The sequence below is a fragment of the Melospiza georgiana genome, chromosome 4 (assembly GCF_028018845.1).
Source record: "Melospiza georgiana isolate bMelGeo1 chromosome 4, bMelGeo1.pri, whole genome shotgun sequence".
NCBI classification, from domain to species: Eukaryota; Metazoa; Chordata; class Aves; order Passeriformes; family Passerellidae; genus Melospiza; species Melospiza georgiana.
The window spans coordinates 52,751,593-52,771,592 of record NC_080433.1 but is presented as its reverse complement, the minus strand read 5'-3'; the positions used below and the strand labels follow the sequence as shown (position 1 = coordinate 52,771,592).

Genomic DNA, 20,000 nt, shown 5'->3' with positions numbered 1-20,000 from the left:
TAGAAACTATTTTTTTTCTATAGTAATTTTAACTTCTGACAGTTACATTACAACATCTTTATACTTTGGTGGAGGAGAAAAGCAGCTGCTTTTACGGCCTGATTCAATACAGTTTGCCTTTTCAGCTTTGATACCATGAAAATCCATTCAGGGCCATGAAAACTTCCCTAATCCTGGAGTATTTTTCTAGGGCACAGTAGGCCCTAGAAAATTTTTATGGGGTAAGACAGAATTATCTGTTTTATTGCTGTATCCCTCGACAGCTTTTCCAGATTGCCACTTGTATGAGCTTTGAATGTGAGCAGTGGCATGTCCATATTGGTAAATGTGTCTCTGCACTGGTTGTGCCATATTCATGACAAACTGTTCTTCTCAGCATCTTCACTTTTGAAATATTCAAGTCTACTACTCTTGTAGATTTATTGAACTAATGGCACTTACACTCAAAGGGGTTTTTTTGTCATGAGTAATTTTTCATTTTATACTTCTATGTGGATTAGCTGTATAAAACTTAAAACTTTTAATTGAGAAACAACACAAGACATGTTAATTAACTTGAGTGCTGGTGACTGCAAGGGTGGCCTCAGCAGAGCTTGGGTGGGTGTAACAGCCCTCCATAACACATTCTTTGAAAAGCTCTGTAAAGTCTTAGAAAGCTTATTGAATGGATGCCCTTGCAAGACTGGTGTTACTTATTTTATAAGGATGTAAAAAGGAAGAGCTTTTCTAATGATGCAGGTATCAGAGGAAAGAACAGAGCCAAGGAGTTCCTCACCACTGCTCTTGTCCTCTGAACCAGTCCCTGCAGCTTCAGCCCTTGAATTAATTTTGTACTGTGAGTTCAGTTTCTCATTGAGGCTTTTCATTGATATTTGCCGTTGTTTGATCTGGGCCTGAACTTGGCATATCAGTTCCAAATGGTCTTTATTTCCCACACAGGTATAAAAAAGCTCAGATAGAATCTTAAGCTGTTGAGGAAAATCCTTTTTTATTTTTTTTTAATTTTGAAACAGATGTAACTTGAAAAGCTTTGAAACTGATCAGGACAACAATAAAATGTACTTTTATAGATGTGTTTGAAGTTCAAAGTGATGTGATCATTAATGCTGTTGGACTCTTATGTTGTATTAGCAGCTAACATTAGCCAAGGAACTTTCAGTTAAAGAGATATTCTAGCTTTTGTGCAAGAACTGGTAAATTTGGAGCTTTAGAATTAAAATAGTAAAAGATCCTGTTGCCAATATTAGATTTTCAAAGAGAAAAATAATACACACAGGCAAGCTATCAGCAAGGGGATCCATGGAGAGAAATCTCAGAGCTGTTCTATCTCTTATAGCTCCCAGGAGTTGGTGAATTCTGAGCTTGCTAGGCAGGTAGATGACTAGTGAACAGTTACCTGTTGTAAAGTTGTCTAATACCTTTTTGAACCCTTTTCTGCTTTTTGCTTCCTTGAAGGTAATGCATTCCACTGTCAAAATTCTTGGAAAAAAATCCAGACTTTCTTTTACTGTTTTAAATGTATCATCTTATTATTTCATCATGAAATGTTAGAAGGAATGCGTTCTCTGTCAGGAAAATACTTACAAAGATGGAAGATGCAGAGAAAGTGAACTGTTATCTGTATTTCTCATTTATGCTTCATAGCTCTTCTGTTTTCTTGAAATGATTTAGAGGTGGAAAGACCAGGACTGCTGGCTATATGGATAAAATATGGATATTTCTGGTGTTTGTGCAGTTTCAGTAGTTCCTGTTCCATTGTTAGTCTTTTCCTCAGGCAATTGGAGGAAACTATCCACAACTCCAAACCTATTTTCTGAGTAGATATAATTACTTTAGAGACCATGACTGAATATTTTAGCAGTGTTCCCTAAGTGCATTATTTAATGCTTATTGACATGGGACTTCACATCTAAATTTATCTATAATCAGAGCATTTTCCCCAGAACTTTGTTCATACACTTTAGGTTTGGCTATCCTGATTAATCCTTGTTTCCTTTAAATCACTTCAATCGCTTATTTATGAGTAATTCTACTTTGTGTACTCCATGGCATTAAAACTCTCCAGTGCATCTGAGATCCATCAGCCTGGTTTCACATGATCATATGGTTTAAAAAACATGAAGTTGTGTGAGGTGGTTTTCTTGTAACTAACTGATGAGATAGAGAAAGTCAAGAGAAAGTCAAGGTCCTTCTAGAACATGTCAACCAAGTCCTGACACCAACCTTTATGTATTGCTAAGGCCTTAAAGTTCAGTATTAGGCATAATTTGGTTTTCTGCAACAGTTCCCTAATTATTATGACACCAGTTTAAGGGTGATAAGGAAGCCACTCAGGGTAAAAACCATGGGAAAAAAATATCCTGGACGACTCTTTGAGAAAGAAAAGAGACAAAAAGTTTCTGAGCAGTCTGAAGCAGATGTGGTAAAGGAGTTGTGCTTTTCCCAAAGAATGCTACCCAGCTCATTCACATTGTATTGATAGATAAATGGGTTAAAACAGAGGAGTTGTTTCCTTTTTTTCCTGTATAGAATAAAAAGAACAAGTAGAACTTGTATTGTAAGCAATCATGGCAGAGAGCTTTCCTCATGTGCTTGCTTTCCATTTCCCTTTAGACAGGTATTTGCATTTTTGACAAGGAATCCCATAAATCCCATAGGATCCCATAGTTCCCGTGTCAATTTAATCATGGATGGGAAAAACAATCAATAGATATCAATAGACTGGGCTTGTGTAATATGATGTTATGGGTGCTCCCTGCCTTCCAGGGAGGAAGACAGGGATTTAGGCAATGGAAAATTCCACTTATGGAGCCACTTGATTTACAGTCAGGCAGACCTAAATAGTCTTCAGAGAAATTACAGTCCTCCTGGGAAATACAGAACATAGGAATTCCATGTCCTCCCTCTTCTCTTGCCACCTTTAATTTTGCTGTGACTTTGACCAGTGCATGAAATCTTGGTAGCTGTGGTAAAGGATATGAGATTAAACAAATGTCTTTCCTAACTTAATGTTCCAGAGAATATTGCATTTTGTCATAGATACAAATTCTTAGTTTTTATGTTCATGCTTTTTCAAGTATGGTCTGATGACTGTAGAAAACATAAAGCATTTTTACTTTGAGTAAGATTTCATGTATCTTGTAGGGATTGTGGTAAGATTTTCTAGTTTATTATATTTGCAAAAATCCATTTTATTGAAGCCTAAGCCCATTTCAGTGACTTTGTACTTCCATAGTTTGCACCTTCATTTATCCTATTGGTTCATATATACATTATGTTATTTTAGAGTTCAAGCTAGCTAGCTTATGTGCAAATTCGGAGTCTTTGGGTTATATTTATGCAAGGTTTTTAAGTTTTTTTATGCAATTATAGGTCTGGAAGTTTCCTTGTTTTTCTAATATGCAAACTGACTGATGCATAAGATCACCTGATTCCAGCAGCTGAGGCTTCATTACAAACATTAAATATCCCAACAGACTAAAAGATCTACCCAGACTGAGGTTAAACTTTATGAGTTCAGGCCTTTGTTCAGAACAGTGGGGATATGCAAAAGCTTTCTCCAGTTCCATTTTTCTTGTGATACTTCTGTTTTACAGCTATGCAGCCCTTAGACTATAAATTGCATTGCCATCTGTTCTGTAAGCCAGTTTGCTGGGAATTCCTCAAAATTTATATAGTAAATGCTGTGGGATTGGTACACCAGGAGGACCGTGTGAATTCAAGGGCTTGCAAAGAAAACTTGGAATTCCACATATACCTCCCTGGGTTTCATCACTTCCTGAGTTTGGACCAACAGTTTCATTATCCTTACTTAAAATGAACGTTATATTTTATTATCTGTCTTTGAGTGTGTGATAAAGAAAATACAAAGGAGTGAGTGGCCTTTAATTTGCAGTGTCATTGTCTTGAATTTTTTGCAATGATAAATATTCAAGCATGGGTGCTCATAGTTAGGCATTGCTGTACCTCAATGAGGTAACTTTATACCAAATATAAGTAATCTCCTAGATACTTGAAATTAATTAGGGGATCTAAACAAGGGCATGTTGTTTGAAAATGTTAACAATTTTTGTTGTAACTCTCTGAAAATTAAACTCCATCCATCTGCATTATTGATTGCTGGTTTGACTGTAAATTATGACTTTAGTTTTTATGGTAAGACTTAATTGTAGGAAATGATCATAGAAAACTCCAAAATTAAGAAAAGCGTTGAATTATTGAAATATCTATGAATTACATATAAAATAAGAGTAACCTGATTATGTTTTTGATCCCTTTAGCTACAAAATGTTGGAGGGCAATAAAAATGAAGTAGAGGGAAGGAAAGAAACTGTTTTCTTAACAATATCAAATTCTTGACATAACTTGACCAAAGTACATCACATAATTCTTTTTAGTTTATAGTTCTAGCAAGTTTTGCCCTGAATATTGTTATACGCTGCACAAAATTTTGTATTTTGACCACATGTATGCTCAAAGTTGCATATTTTGATGGAGCTCAGGAACCTGGGAGTACACCTTTCCTTCTCTAACAAATCTATTCAGCCCTTCCAACTGTGCCCATTAGTGGTTGCAGAAGCAGAAGACAGAACCTTTTTACTCTGTATGAACAGAGGGCAGGCACTTGATAAATTAATGGACAAGCTTATGTTGTCTCCGGAGAAGTAGACAAAAGAATCAGAGAAAGAACAAAATAGACACTGTAAGGGGAAACTGCTGAAAGCTTAGCTGTGGCTTTCTATTGCTTATATTGTCAATTGGTGGTTGTTGTTGTTGTTGTTTCTTGTATATAACTGGAATCTTGTAATAATATGTCCTTTTTTCCGTGATATTTTAAGAACTAATTTTAAGAAACTATCAAAAATATACCAAGGTAAATAATGCTTCCTTTCAAGAATGCAGTTTAGCTTTCAAACTGTGTATGTGTCAGAGAAGGAAGCTGTGTCAGTGGAAGAAGAGAACACTTTCGTCGAAAGATGGCATGGGTGTCCTTGCATGGCTGTTGTCTTGTTCATTGATCTCACTTTCTTAAGTTCAAAATTTACACATCTGAGAATCTTTCTGCACCTTACAATACAGAAACCTTCAAAGATTGAGTTGATGTTTGCTACATGGGTTTAAACCTCTCAGCATGAACAGCATTTCATGTGAGTGTGGAGGAGTAGAACAGAGGCTGATTCTTTCCAACAATGATGAACCAGCCTCCATGGTTCGTCTTTGAAATCCTTGGGCTTTGGAGGAATTTCATAACCAAACCTGCCTGCTCAGGTTCTTCCACCAAATGAAAATTAATCTTACTGTTCTGTTTCAGAACACTGCTGGAAGCTGGTATGTGAAGAGCCTGCTCTGTTAATGGTCATTATTAGATTCTTCCTGACTCCGCACTTTTATTAAAGGAGATGAAATTTAATTAAGATTTAGTCTCAACCTATTTATAATTTACCTAGAGGTTCTAGCAAACTTTACTACTATGCAGAGTTTGCAGCAATGGCCCAGTTTTTCCTGTATGTTTCTCTGCTTGGCTCTCATCCTGTCTATTAGGTAAAATTAGGGCCCAGAAAATCGGATTATTATATCCCAAGGGGCTGAACTGATAAGCAGCACATGATTGTTGATCTGCTTGCTACCCGGTGTTGCTGGTGTTTGAGGTGCTGCTAGATGCAAAGCCAATTTCTTATCAATTAGTGCTCATTAGAATAATTTACTGTTATTGATTTTAAATATTTGACAAAGCACTTTTAGGGAACTGCACCCAAAAAAATAGTAGCTGTACATAATTTCTTAGTGAATAAAATTCTGTAGGGCCCAGTGTTCATCTTAACTAACTGAATTCATTGGTTTTAAAGTAATTATTTCTGCTTTGGATTCCACCTGCTATCCTCTCCAGATTAAAGATGTTTTTAAATAAGCACTTGATATAGTTCTTAATGAGCAAAGTTGCTGAGAAAGTAAAGATAAAAAAGGAGCAACTTTTGCTTTTTCTATCCTGTTTGTTATAGCTTGGGCTTTTTGTCTTGCATAACTACCACTGGATTATATGATGTACAATACAGGAATTAATGTCAGCCTTGAATTAAGTGTTATTTCCATTGGCCTTAATATTTAAGCTGTGGGTTTAGTTTAATTTTAAATTTTTCCTTTATACACACATTAAGAATTGTGGCACTATTAAAATCTAATTTACAAATGGTAAAATTGTATATAATGATATGTTAAAATAATAGCTTTGATACCTGGGAGTCTGAGAGGGTGTATCTGTTGAGTTTCTGAGAAATTTGGCCTATAGTTACAATTAATCTGTTATACATGCAAGAAAGAGACTGGAATATGAGAGTTTTTAATAAACAGTAAAATGTGTGTCTATATGTAAAAAGCACTAGATCATGCACCCCTGCATTTCCACATATCCTACATTTGCATGATGAATTGTTATGGAATTATGTCTTTTATGAGTACAGTGGAATTTTGGCTAAATTTGGTAGTGTCAGAGTTCAGTATATTGGAGCTATCAGTATAACCATCTGGGTTAATTTTCTCTCCTGCCTTCTTTAAATTTTTAGCAACATCAGTTCAGGTTTCACAAGCACTCTCCTAAAATGCTTACAAATATTTTAAATGTATTCTGTGATCCCTGTTGCACAAGGTGGAGACCTAACATAAGACTTGACTTGTGATTTTCCCACCTCCATTAATGAATTAGTCTCACAATTACTGTAAAAATTGAGACGAGTGTGGGTGAAATACATGCAGCTTAGTCTCTCTAACCTTAATAAACAGAGTTGGTATTGACACAAGTGAATTTTGTTTAACCACAGTACATTTGCTTCTTAATTAGTGAATATTCATCTGTCATCAGCGGCAGCTATGACACCCCTCCCTGCTAACACGTTCTGTCATAAATAATCAATGAGACGCTATTAATATTCATGAGTGGGAATCTGTGTAGTCATGTGCACTGATGCAGAGACAGGGGGAGTGTTGCCATGAACTGAGTCGAAACTCTGTGTGTGTATACGTGAGTGTAAGATAGTTAGGGAAGGGGAAGAAGAGCATGCTGCTACGCGCTGCCCTGCCTTGTGCTCCCAGCTAGCAGTGCCTGTGTGCCGGGGCTCGAGTCACTGATGAAAAACAGTAGACAAGTCTGGAGGGTGATTCCCCGTCAGTGCATTTGCCTTTCAGTGCTGGGGAAATTAGAGGCTTTGCTCTTGTGCTGCTTATTAGGATGGGCTGCAATCTCTGCACTTTTCAGAAGAGAGAGGAACACTACAAACTGCTCTATGAAGTTTCACAGGTGAGTGCAGAGGATATTGCCAGCATCTCCAGAGTAAAAATGTGTGTGCTTTACAGATAGTAAGTAGAGATGCTTTTGTTTTGCTTTGCCTTTTTTCTGTCCTTTGCAAAATTGCTAGTGAAATTGTTTGGGGGGAGATTGGTAATTATTAGTATTTTGGGTGCCTGTTGTTTTCTGCTCGTATGCCACTCCCCCTTTCAGATGACTTCCTGTGGGATTCTTTTAACATTTTTGTGCATCTTCTGCCAAGATGTCAGTCATATAGCAGCACTCTCATTGAACCATGTCGGTGATGTTTTAAGGGAGCCCTTGGCTTGGGTAATAAGACTGATTTCAGATAAATCGCTCTGCTGCCTCTGAAAGCCTTAGGTCTGTGATCTCAGGTATTTTTAAGTTAAGGAACGAAGTTTTCATGGTATGTCTGTGCTGGCTGAGAAGTGTGTTAAATTTTCAGATTAATTAAAATTGGAATAATTCTGAAATGTGTTGTCACCTTTAAACAGGTACTGAGTACAACAGGGTTCCTTGGGTAAGGTGTGCTGCTCGTTCATTCATTGTGTGTGTGTTATTTGTGTATTCTGCTAGACAAAGATCATAATCCCTTTTAGGTATTTTGGTGTCTCTTTCAGCATCCTAACAGTGTAGTGCACAGCAGAGTAGCAGTCTGCTGCTGCTCTGCTCCCAGCTCCCTCAGAATAAGATGAGAAAAGACGAAACAAGTACTTCCCCATAATAGCCCATAATTTTTGCTCAGATCCTATTGAATCAGTATTTGATTTGCAGCTTTTTGTTTGTTTTTTTTTTTTCCTCTTGGCATAGCAGACTCATGCATACTAAAGTTTAGTGCCTTTCAGCATCTGTTCTCTCCCTCTCTATAATTTGTTCTGGCTTTGACACATTGCCATTGATAGAGGCTGAGCACTGGCAGTTTTGGACTGCACTGCTGCTGACAGGCAGTGCAGGGGAGAAAAAACAGCTTAGAATGTTGGTGGTCTATTGGCACAGCAGCAGCTAAGTGCCCAGTGCCGACTGGTTCCCTCCGAGTTGCTCCTGACGTGATTCATTTCACAGTGGGCTAATTACAAAGTGGATTCTCTACACATGAAGCAGCCTCCTCAGTTGTGGTGTTAATGCACATTTTCATGGTAATGTGATCAGAGCCTCATTAGCCAGTTTCCAGAATGATCCTCTGCATTAATTAAATATAAAAATGACTCTTTTTATCACCATAGAGAGGAAGAAGAAGATTAACATTGTTAATTACTACTGGGGGCCATACCTCTGCATCATTTTTTACCACAGAACCAGCAAGTGTATTCAATCCTAAAAGAGTGTCTGTTTGCAGGTAGCATGCCCATTGCCTTGCCTGATGAAGATGGTCTCTAGGTGGAACACTTCCCTTTAGTTCAATATTTAGTCGTAATCCCATCATCATTTTGTCTTACAGCAACAGCACAGGGAAAAGCATAGCAGCAGCACATTTCCCTCTCTTCCCTTTCCCTCTCCCCAGCTCTGGATTGCCAAACTGATCTGAAAGTGTAAAATGGAGTAGAGTAGGTCAGTGTCTGCATTTCTGTGCCAGGGAATAAGAAATGCAGGTTCTGCTGTGAAAGGAATCAGACATTTCTTAAAGGGCTGCGTGTGTGTATGGGATAAAGACTGTGTCTGGTTTAGAGTAAATGCATTTTCAAAATATTCCTTGCAGTAATGTTGTGAGGTGGGGTTTTTAAGAGATTCAAGAGAAATTCTTGCCTCTATCTGTTATCTTCTCTGCTATTGAGTTGGAGTGTCAGTGGATGTGAGCACCCAAGGTGCAAAATTAACTAATGCTTTCACTTTTTACTCTGGTGCTTGCCAGATAAAGTGTTATCCCTGGGAGGATCTCACGGATGTTCCTTGGGGAGTTGAAATGCAGTGAGCCTGGTGCTGCATCTTGTGCTGTTAGGGAAATGTCATTGATAAGGTGCAGAAGGAGAGCAGAGAAATGACTTAGTGTGCTCACTGCCACATCCTGTGTTCATCTGTAAACTCATCCCTATCTTTGTTTCAGTGTGTGCAGGTCAGAGCCCAAAGGATACTGAGCATATTTTTAACCAGGTGCTGCAGTAAAGATCAGGTAGTGTCTCACACCATAACTGCTTCTGTGTACAATTCTGATTTGCTGCTGGGAGGGGGGAGCAGCAGTAGAATATGATAAATTAAATTAAGCCAAGGCAGGCATTACTACTTGATTTGCAAATCCCTTTTTAACTCTCCAGTCCTGTAATTCCTATACCACAGGCTGGGCTCTTTCATCTACATGATTTCTGGAGAGCTTGGGACAAGTTAGCCTGTCAGGGACATGAATTGACTGAGGATGAGCTGCGGCTCACTAACATATGTGGATCAGATAGATTAATTTATATTCATATAAAGAAGCAATCCTAGCCTCATCTTCCACCTTTCCCATGCTGGGCTACCTGATACTGTGGGTGGTCTGTGCACTCATACACTTAAAAATATAGTAAACAAAGGAAAGCATGTTTGCAGAGGAAAACCATGCAAATGCTTGCAGTGGAGCAGGTTTGCTGTGACTGTTTTTAGTGAGGTCAGATTCAGCATCACAGGGATTTTTATTGAAGAGCTGCTGGGAAAGGAAGGCATCATTAGAATATGTATAATTTCTCACTCTTCCCCCATTCCTTCACTCCAGACTTGTCTTTTGCTTGGTAGCAGTTCAGAGACCATGGGAGCCATCTCCAAAACCATCATTTGCTGGTATGATGGATATGTTTATTTAGATAACTGTGTTTTGCATGTGCAGATTGGGATCAAAATAAAAAGTCAAATAGTCATATTTTAAGAAGGAAAGCTTTTGAGATACCACTATGCATTGGTGAAGGACCCTCATGCTTCTGAGTGCCTCTTCACCAGTCCTCAGCATAGCTCAGGTTTATTTCTTGGCTTCGCTGGGGGAAGGTATCAGGCATACCCCCTTCAAGTCCTCTTCTCCATATGCCTACCAGTGCAGAAATGAAAGATGTCTGAATTTGAAATTTATGACCCTACATACTACTTTGTGGAGCACTTTAATATTATTTCCTGTGTGCTGTATAAGCAGGATTGAGCTAATGAGTGTGTATCCAGGAAGGCTATGTCAAGTCACTTAGAGAGGGTGGGATCTGGTGTATGCTCCTGTCCATTAAGAGCAGACCTCTGTCATACTCAGCTGATTTTTTCTTCCACTGCAGGGGTTAAAGAAGTGAGTTAAAGTCATTTGTTTACAGCATGGTGAGGATTCTTCCCATTTAGCAGAAAGGATAAGAGAAATATGGCTAGGATTGAAGGGAATCAGCAGTAATCTTAAATAGCCTTGTCTGAGACTCAAGAAAATGCAGGTTTTCTTCAGAATATTGTGGCTGTCATAAAACCATTTCTGTTTGCTTGAATTTTTGTGCTTTGTTTTCAAAATGTGGAGTTAACCCAGGAAAAGTGGGGAAAGCTGGAGAGAGAACACTGCTTTTAGAAGTAAACCAAAGAATGGTGCAAACCAATTTTTTTGAGTTGCATGTTAAGAAGCAGATCTAGCTCAGGTGAGCATAGAATTGAAAGGGAGAAAGGACAGAAGCCAGAAGGGAAAAGAGGAGCTATCTCTGATGGCTCACAAAGCCAGTGGTGGAGCTGGGATTAAAACTGGAACATTGTACATTTATGTTTCACATTTGACCTGGGATAATAGTAGAGCTTGCTCACAGCATTTTTAAATCCTCTGAAGACTGATTATGCTGTTTGCTTCTCATGTTGGTTTCCATAATTACTATAAAGTTCAAATTTTTATCATTTTAGAGTTCTGATTTTATGTTCATTTTGATATCCCTTGGGCTACTTGTACTGAGTTCTAGTGGAACAGCTCTTCAAACTCAAAGCTGCTCACAAGAGAGACATCAAGCCTGCCCACTGAAACAGCAGAGGCATTTCTGCAAGTTTCAGGAGATGCTGCTTGCAGCTGGCATTGGAATATGGAGGACTGGGGGCCAAGCAGTGTTCCCCAGCACTGGGACCTGCCTTCTCTGGTCTTGAGGAAGTTTGGGTTTGTTCCAAAGATGAATTGACAGCTGGATGATGCAATACTCATTTTCCCCCTTCAGCCACTAATATTCTCTTTCGGTCCTTATGCCATCTGAGGTATTTACATGACGGCTCCTCAGTGTGGGCGTTGCCATTAGCTCTCATTCTTTTCTGTAGATACCTGCCACAACTTTTGTGTACCTTTTTTTGCTGTATACCAATGCCACCTCCAAATGCCCCTCATGAATTTCACCAGCTATGGGAAAGTACTAGCTTGTGTTGCATCAGCAGAAACACATTTTTGGTTTGTATCTAAGCTCTCATTTTATGAGAAATTCTGTAGCAGAACAGTTTTACCTCTGGAGGATATGAAAGAAAAAAAATCTGAATTTAATTGTCTGGAAATTAGCTGAATTATCTGAGTTTAATTAAATCAGTAGCAAAAGTAGATCTGGTTTGATCTTACTGCATTACCTTTCTTTTTCTTCTTACTCCTCTAAATTTTTTAAACAAACATATGATAATCCCCCAAGTTGTTTTTTTTCTTTCTCTAAGTAGCTCTTCTGAATATTCATTTATCTATTTGAAAAGTTCAAAAATAAAAGTCAACAAACTTGCAGGAGTACTGTTTAACTGAACATTTTCAGAGATCTGCTTTATGTAATTCCCCTCTAAAATGCACTGTCTCATAGTAGTAATGTAATATTAAAGATGTAATCAAGTAGAGCTTGTCATACATTTCTAGCCATGTCCTAAAAACTTTCTTGGCATTTCTTTAAAGAACCTCTGCTGAACTGAAAAGACTGAAAAATGAGTTTAAAAATTTGACTTCTCTTTTAGATAAGAGGTTATCTTTGTGGTTAGCAGGCACAGATTTCCTGGTTCTCACGTTTCCTTGATTATTTCCTTCACACCAATAATTAAGCAGCATGAAACAATAGAAATTAAATCATAAAAATAATCCCTTTGCCATAATGTTTCTGTAGGCTCAGGAAGAAACAGCAGTGTCATGACATTGTTAACAAGCTGCTCCTGGTAGAGGAGTGTCGGTTTCTCGGCTGTTTAGGTGGCCTGGAAAGGCCCGGGGTGGCCTTGGGCAGCCCGCGCTTCAAAGGACGAGAAGAGGCTTCAGATCTTTTCTCGGTCTCGGTGTTTATTAATTGTTTATCTAAAAGATTTTCTCTTGGCCCGACAGAGGTCTGCACAGCAGCCAGCCATGAGCACACTGAGAGCCCCTGGGGCAGTCACCTATCTTTATACTCGAAATTACGTATACAATATTTATCATTTTTCCCCAATACCTTTTACCCTTATTAACCAGTGCACTTTTAGTAATAACCAATCCCAAAGTGCCAACATCACCACAGAAGATGGAGGCCAAGAAGAAGAAGAAGGACAGGACACGCCCCAATTCCTCCATCTTACTTCTTTAGACCCCCCTGTACAGAAATCCTAAACCCTGTGTCTTGCACTCTAATTAACTGATCCCTTCACCACTCACCCAGTGAAATCCTCCCAGTCCTCATACAGGTGTCGTCTCCTGTGTAGGATCAAAGTCCTGCCACCAGACACTTCTGGCAACATTCCAGGACTCCCGAGCCCCCCAAGGGTGGTCTCGGTCACTCTGCACATCAGTCCTGAAGCGCTGAGATCCCACAGAGGAGCTCACTCTCCCTCACTGGATACCGTGCCACAGAGGCAGGGAACATTGGCTGCAGCAGTAATTGTCCCCAGAGCCCTGGGCAGCCACTCCTCAGCCCTGGGTTTGAGTCACCGCAAGCCAGTTGCTTAAAAGAGAAGAGACACTTTCAGGTCACCTCTTGTGTAACTTTAGGATCTTACCACAGAGCTCTGTTTGGGTGTAAAGGCTCCCTGGGGAGTCCTGCAGGGTTGGGATTTGGGAACACACAGGCGGCCTGAAATGACCAGCTCTGGCTGTCTGGTTGGGTCGTGGCTGCACAGAAGACATCCATGCATACAACTGCGCACGTAGGAGTTGTCATCTGGTTCTCTAAAAACCTAAACCTGTTAGCAGGAGGTTTTTTGATCATTCTTTTGACCATGACACCTGAATTACATGCCAAGTAGCTAAGTATTATTTTTTATCTTGAACCAAGAAATGATAAAAAACTTTTTTTTCTGGTAAAATCCAGCAAACTCTGAAGAGTTACCACTGACTTCATTGAGGCCAAGCTTTCATTTTCCGTCCTTGTTTACTGTCTTGTAAAAGGCTTATAGTTCCTGTGCATACCTCAAGAGGAATGATAAAGAAAGAGTCATCCTGAGATAAGAAAGCAGACAATAGTATGTGAGATAAGAATTCAGGGGATGGGTACAACACAAGCTCCTATAAAAAGCCATACTGAGATTATATCTGTAATCTGCAGGGATATTCTTTGATTCTACAATTCCACATGCAATGCCATGAAAATTTTTTAAAAGAAGTAGTTCAGGTACTGAATAGCATGATTTTCTCTCTCATTTTACTGTTTGTTCCTTGCATCTTGAATTTAGCAATGGGGATTAAGGATTCTTCTAATGACCAGATTTTTGTACATTGTTACAGAGCCATCCTTTCTTGAGGCTTTCTTCCTGATATGATTTGGTGTGGATATAATCCTTAGGCCTATGGCAAAATGTATCTTTATGTGAGTTCTATACATCAGTGATGTGATGAAGCCAGTCTTGCTACCTTGAGCATTCTGTCAAAAAAGAAGTATATTTTAGAGATTCAGTTTTGGTTTTTATTTTTGTGGCTCATTGAAGAGGAAGGGCATTAAAATGTCAGCCAAACACTCCACCATGTATGTGGGGTTAACTGACAGTAGATTGTTTCACCAGGTTTCTCTCAGGATCTGAGAGTTTAATGGGGATGAATGCAGCAGGGCTTGGTGAAAACTAGCTGTTTTCCACCCTTAGGGATTTGCTGAGGTCTTATCAAAATAATTTTTAAAAAGTACTGAAAACTTCTTGGATCTTTGGCTTTAAGACTATTTAGCTTCAGATTATGTTTGACCTGTTATTTGAAATGGCATGAGCTTTTGTAATAGTATTTGCTTTTCTGTCAAGCCTGTAACTTTGAACCCACTGGTAATTTCAATCACAAAGGCTTTTCTCATCTTTTAGTTTAATGCAAAGTAGTTTGATGATACTCCTAAGTAGATTTTATTTTTCAAGTGCAGGAAGATTTCCAGGTTTGCTAACATCACCTCAAAATATTAAGACATGAAAGAATTTAATAATTTCTGTGCTGATAACTCTCGATACACTTACTTTGTGGTTGCATTGAAGATAGTTACTTTTCTATTTTTTGTGTAATAAGCTTGGCTTTTGTTTTACTTTGTTCAATAACTGTAACAAAACCGAGTCTGTTAAGAGAGGATATTAAATCAGCTACTGTTCAAAGGTTATCTATAATATAACAAATAGTGGGTCAGAAAGAGAATTTCAAAAATACTTGTATGCTATTTCTAGGACTGGACCTAGAAATGGAATTATACTGTCTTTATATATGTAATGCACTGCAAAGTCTCCTCTTTAAGTGTTTGTATTTTAGTTTAAAATACTGATGTGGAAAGGCAGAAAACAGGGTGACTATTTGGCCATTCCTGCATAATAGGATCATGTAGACTTCCATGACTCCCACTGTTGTGAGTTTTTATTGTTTAACTTTTAGGAAGTTAGGACATTTTACATATTCTTCTCTCTGGTGGAAAAAATAATACATAATTTTCTTCTCCAGTATGACAGTTGGAGGTTTTGTTTGTTTGTTTATATGTTTAACTGAAAAAAACAAACCCTGATAATAAGCAAAGTGCAGCAAAACAAACATTAATTTTTTTAATTGTCTTCTGAATTTTTATGGTATTAGTTATTCCCTAGAGGTTTTAACCATGACATTTGACCTCTGAAACAACATAGGCACAGTAGAACAAGTAATCTTCCAAACCACATCACACAAGAATTCTTGTGCTTCAGGTATATTAATGTCATTCTTGAACCTGAGAGGATTCAGTCTGCAAAAAGTCTACAAGTGTCTTTAATTTGTCTAGATAAAACTTAGTTTTTGAGTTCTTCACCTAGCTGGAGAATTCTTTCTTTTTTATTTCATACTTTTCAGTATTTGGGGGGAGGGGGGTGTGGAGCATTTGTTTGGGTATTTTCCTAGTTCCTGGAATCATAATGTAAAACTACTTTTCATTAGTAGCACTATCATTTATGATCAGTGAGAAAAGCTTGTAAGTTCCAATCAGGTTTAATAATTCAGTTTATGAAATTTGAAAGGAAATGGGATGAACTTAATGGATAATGTTTAGAACCAGTGTTACTCTGGTTTGATATTCTTCTGCATATCTGTGGTTGGCAGCATTGCTCTGTAATGTAAGAGGTACTGCAGTGCCAGAACCTGTGTCCTGAGGACCACAGGGAGCATGGAATTGGGTGGACTTGGCTAAATCCTTATGAGGACTGAACAATTGATATAAGCAGAGAAAAGGATTCTTTTTGTTACCTGTAATAAAGCAGAGCAATTGACTGACCCATGTTATATGTTTGATTGTATTTGTAATGTGCTTTTTGCATGTTATAGTGATGAATTTGCAGGGAAAACTGCTCAGGGAACAATCATTATTCAGGTCTTTGACTATTTCCCCATGGCTAGAATGTGAAATATTCAGATTCCTCATGATATCCTGGGTCATAGGAGCTGCCAGCTCAAAATAAATTTTAATGGAAGAAAAGGTTGATTATTAGTTAAAGTTCAGCATTTAGAATGCATTCTCAGAAGTCAAGGTTGCTGAAAGTGGGGATGACATCTTCCATTACAATATAGTTTTCCACTTGAATTTGTCATGTAGTCTGCTATTACAGCTGGGAAAGACGGAGACAGATAAGTTTCTAAATGTTTATTATAAGTTTACAGTAAGTGTGGGTGATATCTACATTGTTTCTCACTAAGGAATATAATTCCATCAAAATGCTTAATAAAAAATTTAGATATTTCTTCAAAAATGGACTTACAGAAAAAACATGGGAAAAAAATTTCCAGAAATGCCTGGATGTTATTTATATATCATCATAATTGAATATTTAGGTTGATTAACTTTTGAAACATATACAATAATTTGTGAAACAGTGTGTTATTTCATGTAGTATGAAATTTGGAAGCCAAAAGTGAGTCAAGTTTTTCCTTTATCTAAAATTGTTTTGCTCTTTCCAGAGTTAGGTGTACTGTTTGAGAAATCTCAGATCTTCTCTTAATGTGGAATTTCCATTCTCCCTGGATTTCCCATTCTGAAATACGTGACTTACTGGGGAAACTCCTGTCTATGTGGAATTCTATTTGCCAGCACACACTTGTAGAGATTTGTTTGAAAGCAGTCTCTGTCTTGTGAGAGAGGAGGGAAGTGGCAAGAACAGCTTCAGTAGCTGTAAGCAACTTCCAATAAGGTATTTGACAAAAAAAGAATGCACCACCCACCATGAATGCATATTGTGCTGCTAGAGAGGAATTTTGCCCTGTTTAAGAGAATTTGCCAAAATCTGTCTTTCTCCTTTCTGGATATTGCATACCACTGGTGACTGGAGTATATTGAGGTATAGTGTATATATATATATATATATATATATATATCTATATATATATATATACTTGGTGCAGCAGTGGGACTTGGAGGTCTGGCTCTAATTCCTTCTCTTGTGGGTATATGTTAAGAAGTTCTGGTTTCTCTTTTCCTGTTCTTGTATAAAGTTTGATATTATTTAAACCTTAAAGATTACCTGTAGAGATCATGGCAAGTGGCTAATGAAGAAACTGACTTAGCATTGCCTAATAACGATGATAGTGATCACAACAACCATCGTGAAGTGCTGGATGGAGCCACTTGGCATTTTTTTGTAAAGTTATAACACAAGTGGATCATTGCAGGAGGGTGTAGGCCTGCCTGCATTTCCAATGCTTCGTCAACATTCAGAAAGGGCTTGATTAGGTTTGTTGGATGGCTGGTTTTTTCCTTCACTGTACATTCAACTTCAATTTTTATATGAATTTTCATTACAATTTTCCCAGAACTACTTCACAGGCAGCTAATGGGACAGGCTGATTTTTTAGTGTATTGTGTTGTAGTATGCACATCAGAGGCTTTTTAGTGTGAAAGAATTTCTAATTGTTAATTTGTTGGTACTGCTTTCTTAAAGTCAAAGATACATTTCCCCTAGTAGAAACAGGGGGATTTTGGTGTTTTTTCATCAGTAGTAGAGTTCTGTTGCTGTCAGTTCCACAATATATTTCATATTTCAGGTGTGAATCTAACTAAACCATTTAAAACCTTCTTGATGAAGTAGTTTGAAGTTCTTAACATAGGAGGTCATTCCAATTTATCTCCAAATGACCGCTTTGTCCCCAGATTTATGTATTTCCCTGATTTAAAAATGTCATTTGGCCATGTTCAGAAGGGGAATGTCTTTGAAAGCCTGACTGGTAGGAATATGATGAATAGTGACAGGGAAAGGATTTTGCCCAGTGAGAAAATACCAAATCATGTAGCACTGGAGTTTCACTTACTAAATATTGTCCAGGCTCTATTGTTGAACCCTATGCTGCCAGTGTCACTTTGTCAGGATGCTTTCTGTCCTGTGACTAGTGGCTTCAAATGTATTCATCCATCTTCTTGTCCCATTACATTTCATGTGACTGATGTTCTGCACCTATTAAAATTGATGGGAAAGAACAAAGAAGAAAAATGTGCCCTTCAACTGATTATGCCTTTGAAAGAGCAAATGAGACTCCACTGCTGTTTAGAGTAAATGGAGCAGTTATTTCTAGGCTTATCTATATTACTTTATTTTAATATTAGCAGTAGATCCCTTATTTTGGTTTTTTTTCCCAATATTATATTGAGAGTAGTAAGTTTGCATCAATATTTTCTCATTTAATTTTGTGACAATAAGTGAACATACAAACTCTCTTAGATTTATCAACTGCCTCTGGTAATCCTGCCTGTGGAATATTGCTGCCATGCCTGAATTGCCCTCTTAGGAAAGGATGGAGGCATGTTTGACTAGGCTGAGCCTTTCCTTTGAGGATCAACCCATTGCTTGTCCACAGTTCATGTAGGCTGGGAGCACACTTTTGTGGGATGTCACAAGGTTCTGCTTGGTGGTAAGTGCTTGCTTACCTTAAGTTCATCAGGGCAATTAATGGTGGACTAGAAATTCAAAAGACTTTGTAGTGTTGGCTTTATCTTTATTTCCTGGATAGAGATAGCTTCACAAGGTGCTAGTCCAATGTTTCAGATTTAGACGAGGGCCATTAGCCAGCTCAATGGAGAGGACACATGTCATAGTTACTGACAACTGAAGGCAAAACACCGAGGGAATTCAGAAGGAAAAGCTCCCAAGTGATCAGTATGTCTGATTATTTATAGAATTATGACAGCCTTCTCAGCATAGCAGCCAACAGTTCTTTACCATTTGTGCATAGTAATGAGATTGTAATTTCTTTTTTTTTTCAAATTTGAATTTTGACTATGGGCATTTGCATGCCCCCCAAAATGCAACCTAATGGACCCCTTTAGGCTCCCTTATGTTCTTTTAGAGATTTCAGCAAGTGCTGTATGCAGCTGTGTTCCCTTTCCTCTGGTACTCAGATGCATTAAAGTTTATTTCCATGCAAAGCTCAAACATGTTCTGGATTCATATATTTCTGTGCAAGGAATCTGGGTTTCTTAGACTTTGTCTTGATATTAATCCTTTGTTAATTCAGGCTTAGTAGGGTATTCTGTCTGAAGCTCAAAAAGTGTGCTTGGCTTGTGGGCTGGGAAATGCTTCAGAGAGTTGTGAGTATTGAAAGACTGTTTCTTACACCATAATCTGTAATTATTTAAGCTTGCTGATAGTCTTCAAGGCCTGTTGCTTTGTCCAACATTTTTCTCAGTCTGGAGATGGTGTACTGTGAAGTGGATAATACTTTTAGGTTGGGAGTGGATTCCCTTGGCTTACTATAAAGACAATTGTTCCTATCTAGAATTCCTGAAGAGGAATTTGATTAAGATTAAAATAGGCAAATAAGACTTTAAGAATCTTAATTTAATAATTTCTCTGTGAGGTCTCTTCTCTCTTTAGTTACTTACTTGACCTCCAGCTGAGAGTGGATTCATGATTTTACAATAACCTTTTTACAGATAATTAACTCCTGAAATGAGTAGAAGTTAAGCAAAAATACAATGGACCTGCAGTCAGATCCTACTTAGTACTCTAATCTTGGCAGAACAGCTCTAGACTATTCAAAGCACATTCTCACCCTTAGCATTAGAGGCACTTGAACAAGTAACCCCAGGGGAATAAATTTTGTATTGCCTCTCTTTTACTCTGTGCTAAAATGACTTATGGAAAAGGGATTGTGGAAGAATGCACCCTGCAGAAGTGTGCAGCAGGTAGCTGATGCTTTGAAATTTGCACCCCAAAAATGGTTTCCCATGCATGTGTCTTCAGTGGGATACGAAATACTTTGGAAGTGGGAGAGAAATTTCCGTTTACCCTTCTGGATTGCAGTGACTGCAGCAGCTGCTGGGACTAGGTCCCAATTAATTAATTCTGTTGCCAAGGAAAACCAGTTCTTAGCACTATACAGAAAGGTCATCATGCAAATAGTAGTGCTGTTGAT

General features: G+C 38.1%; 1 protein-coding gene across 3 annotated transcripts in view; it reads left to right on the top strand.

The window, feature by feature from the left end:
- PDZRN4 (PDZ domain containing ring finger 4) overlaps nt 1-20,000 on the top strand; it is a 223,708-nt gene that overhangs the window by 119,448 nt on the left and 84,260 nt on the right. The window contains exon 1 of one of the 3 annotated variants that reach the window (XM_058021888.1): nt 7,217-7,291. The exons of the other annotated variants lie outside the window; for them this stretch is intronic. Coding sequence (XP_057877871.1) covers nt 7,223-7,291 — 69 coding nt within the window. The 5' untranslated portion in view covers nt 7,217-7,222. Of the gene's footprint in view, nt 1-7,216; nt 7,292-20,000 lie in introns of those variants that run through there. 3 annotated transcript variants of the gene reach the window in all.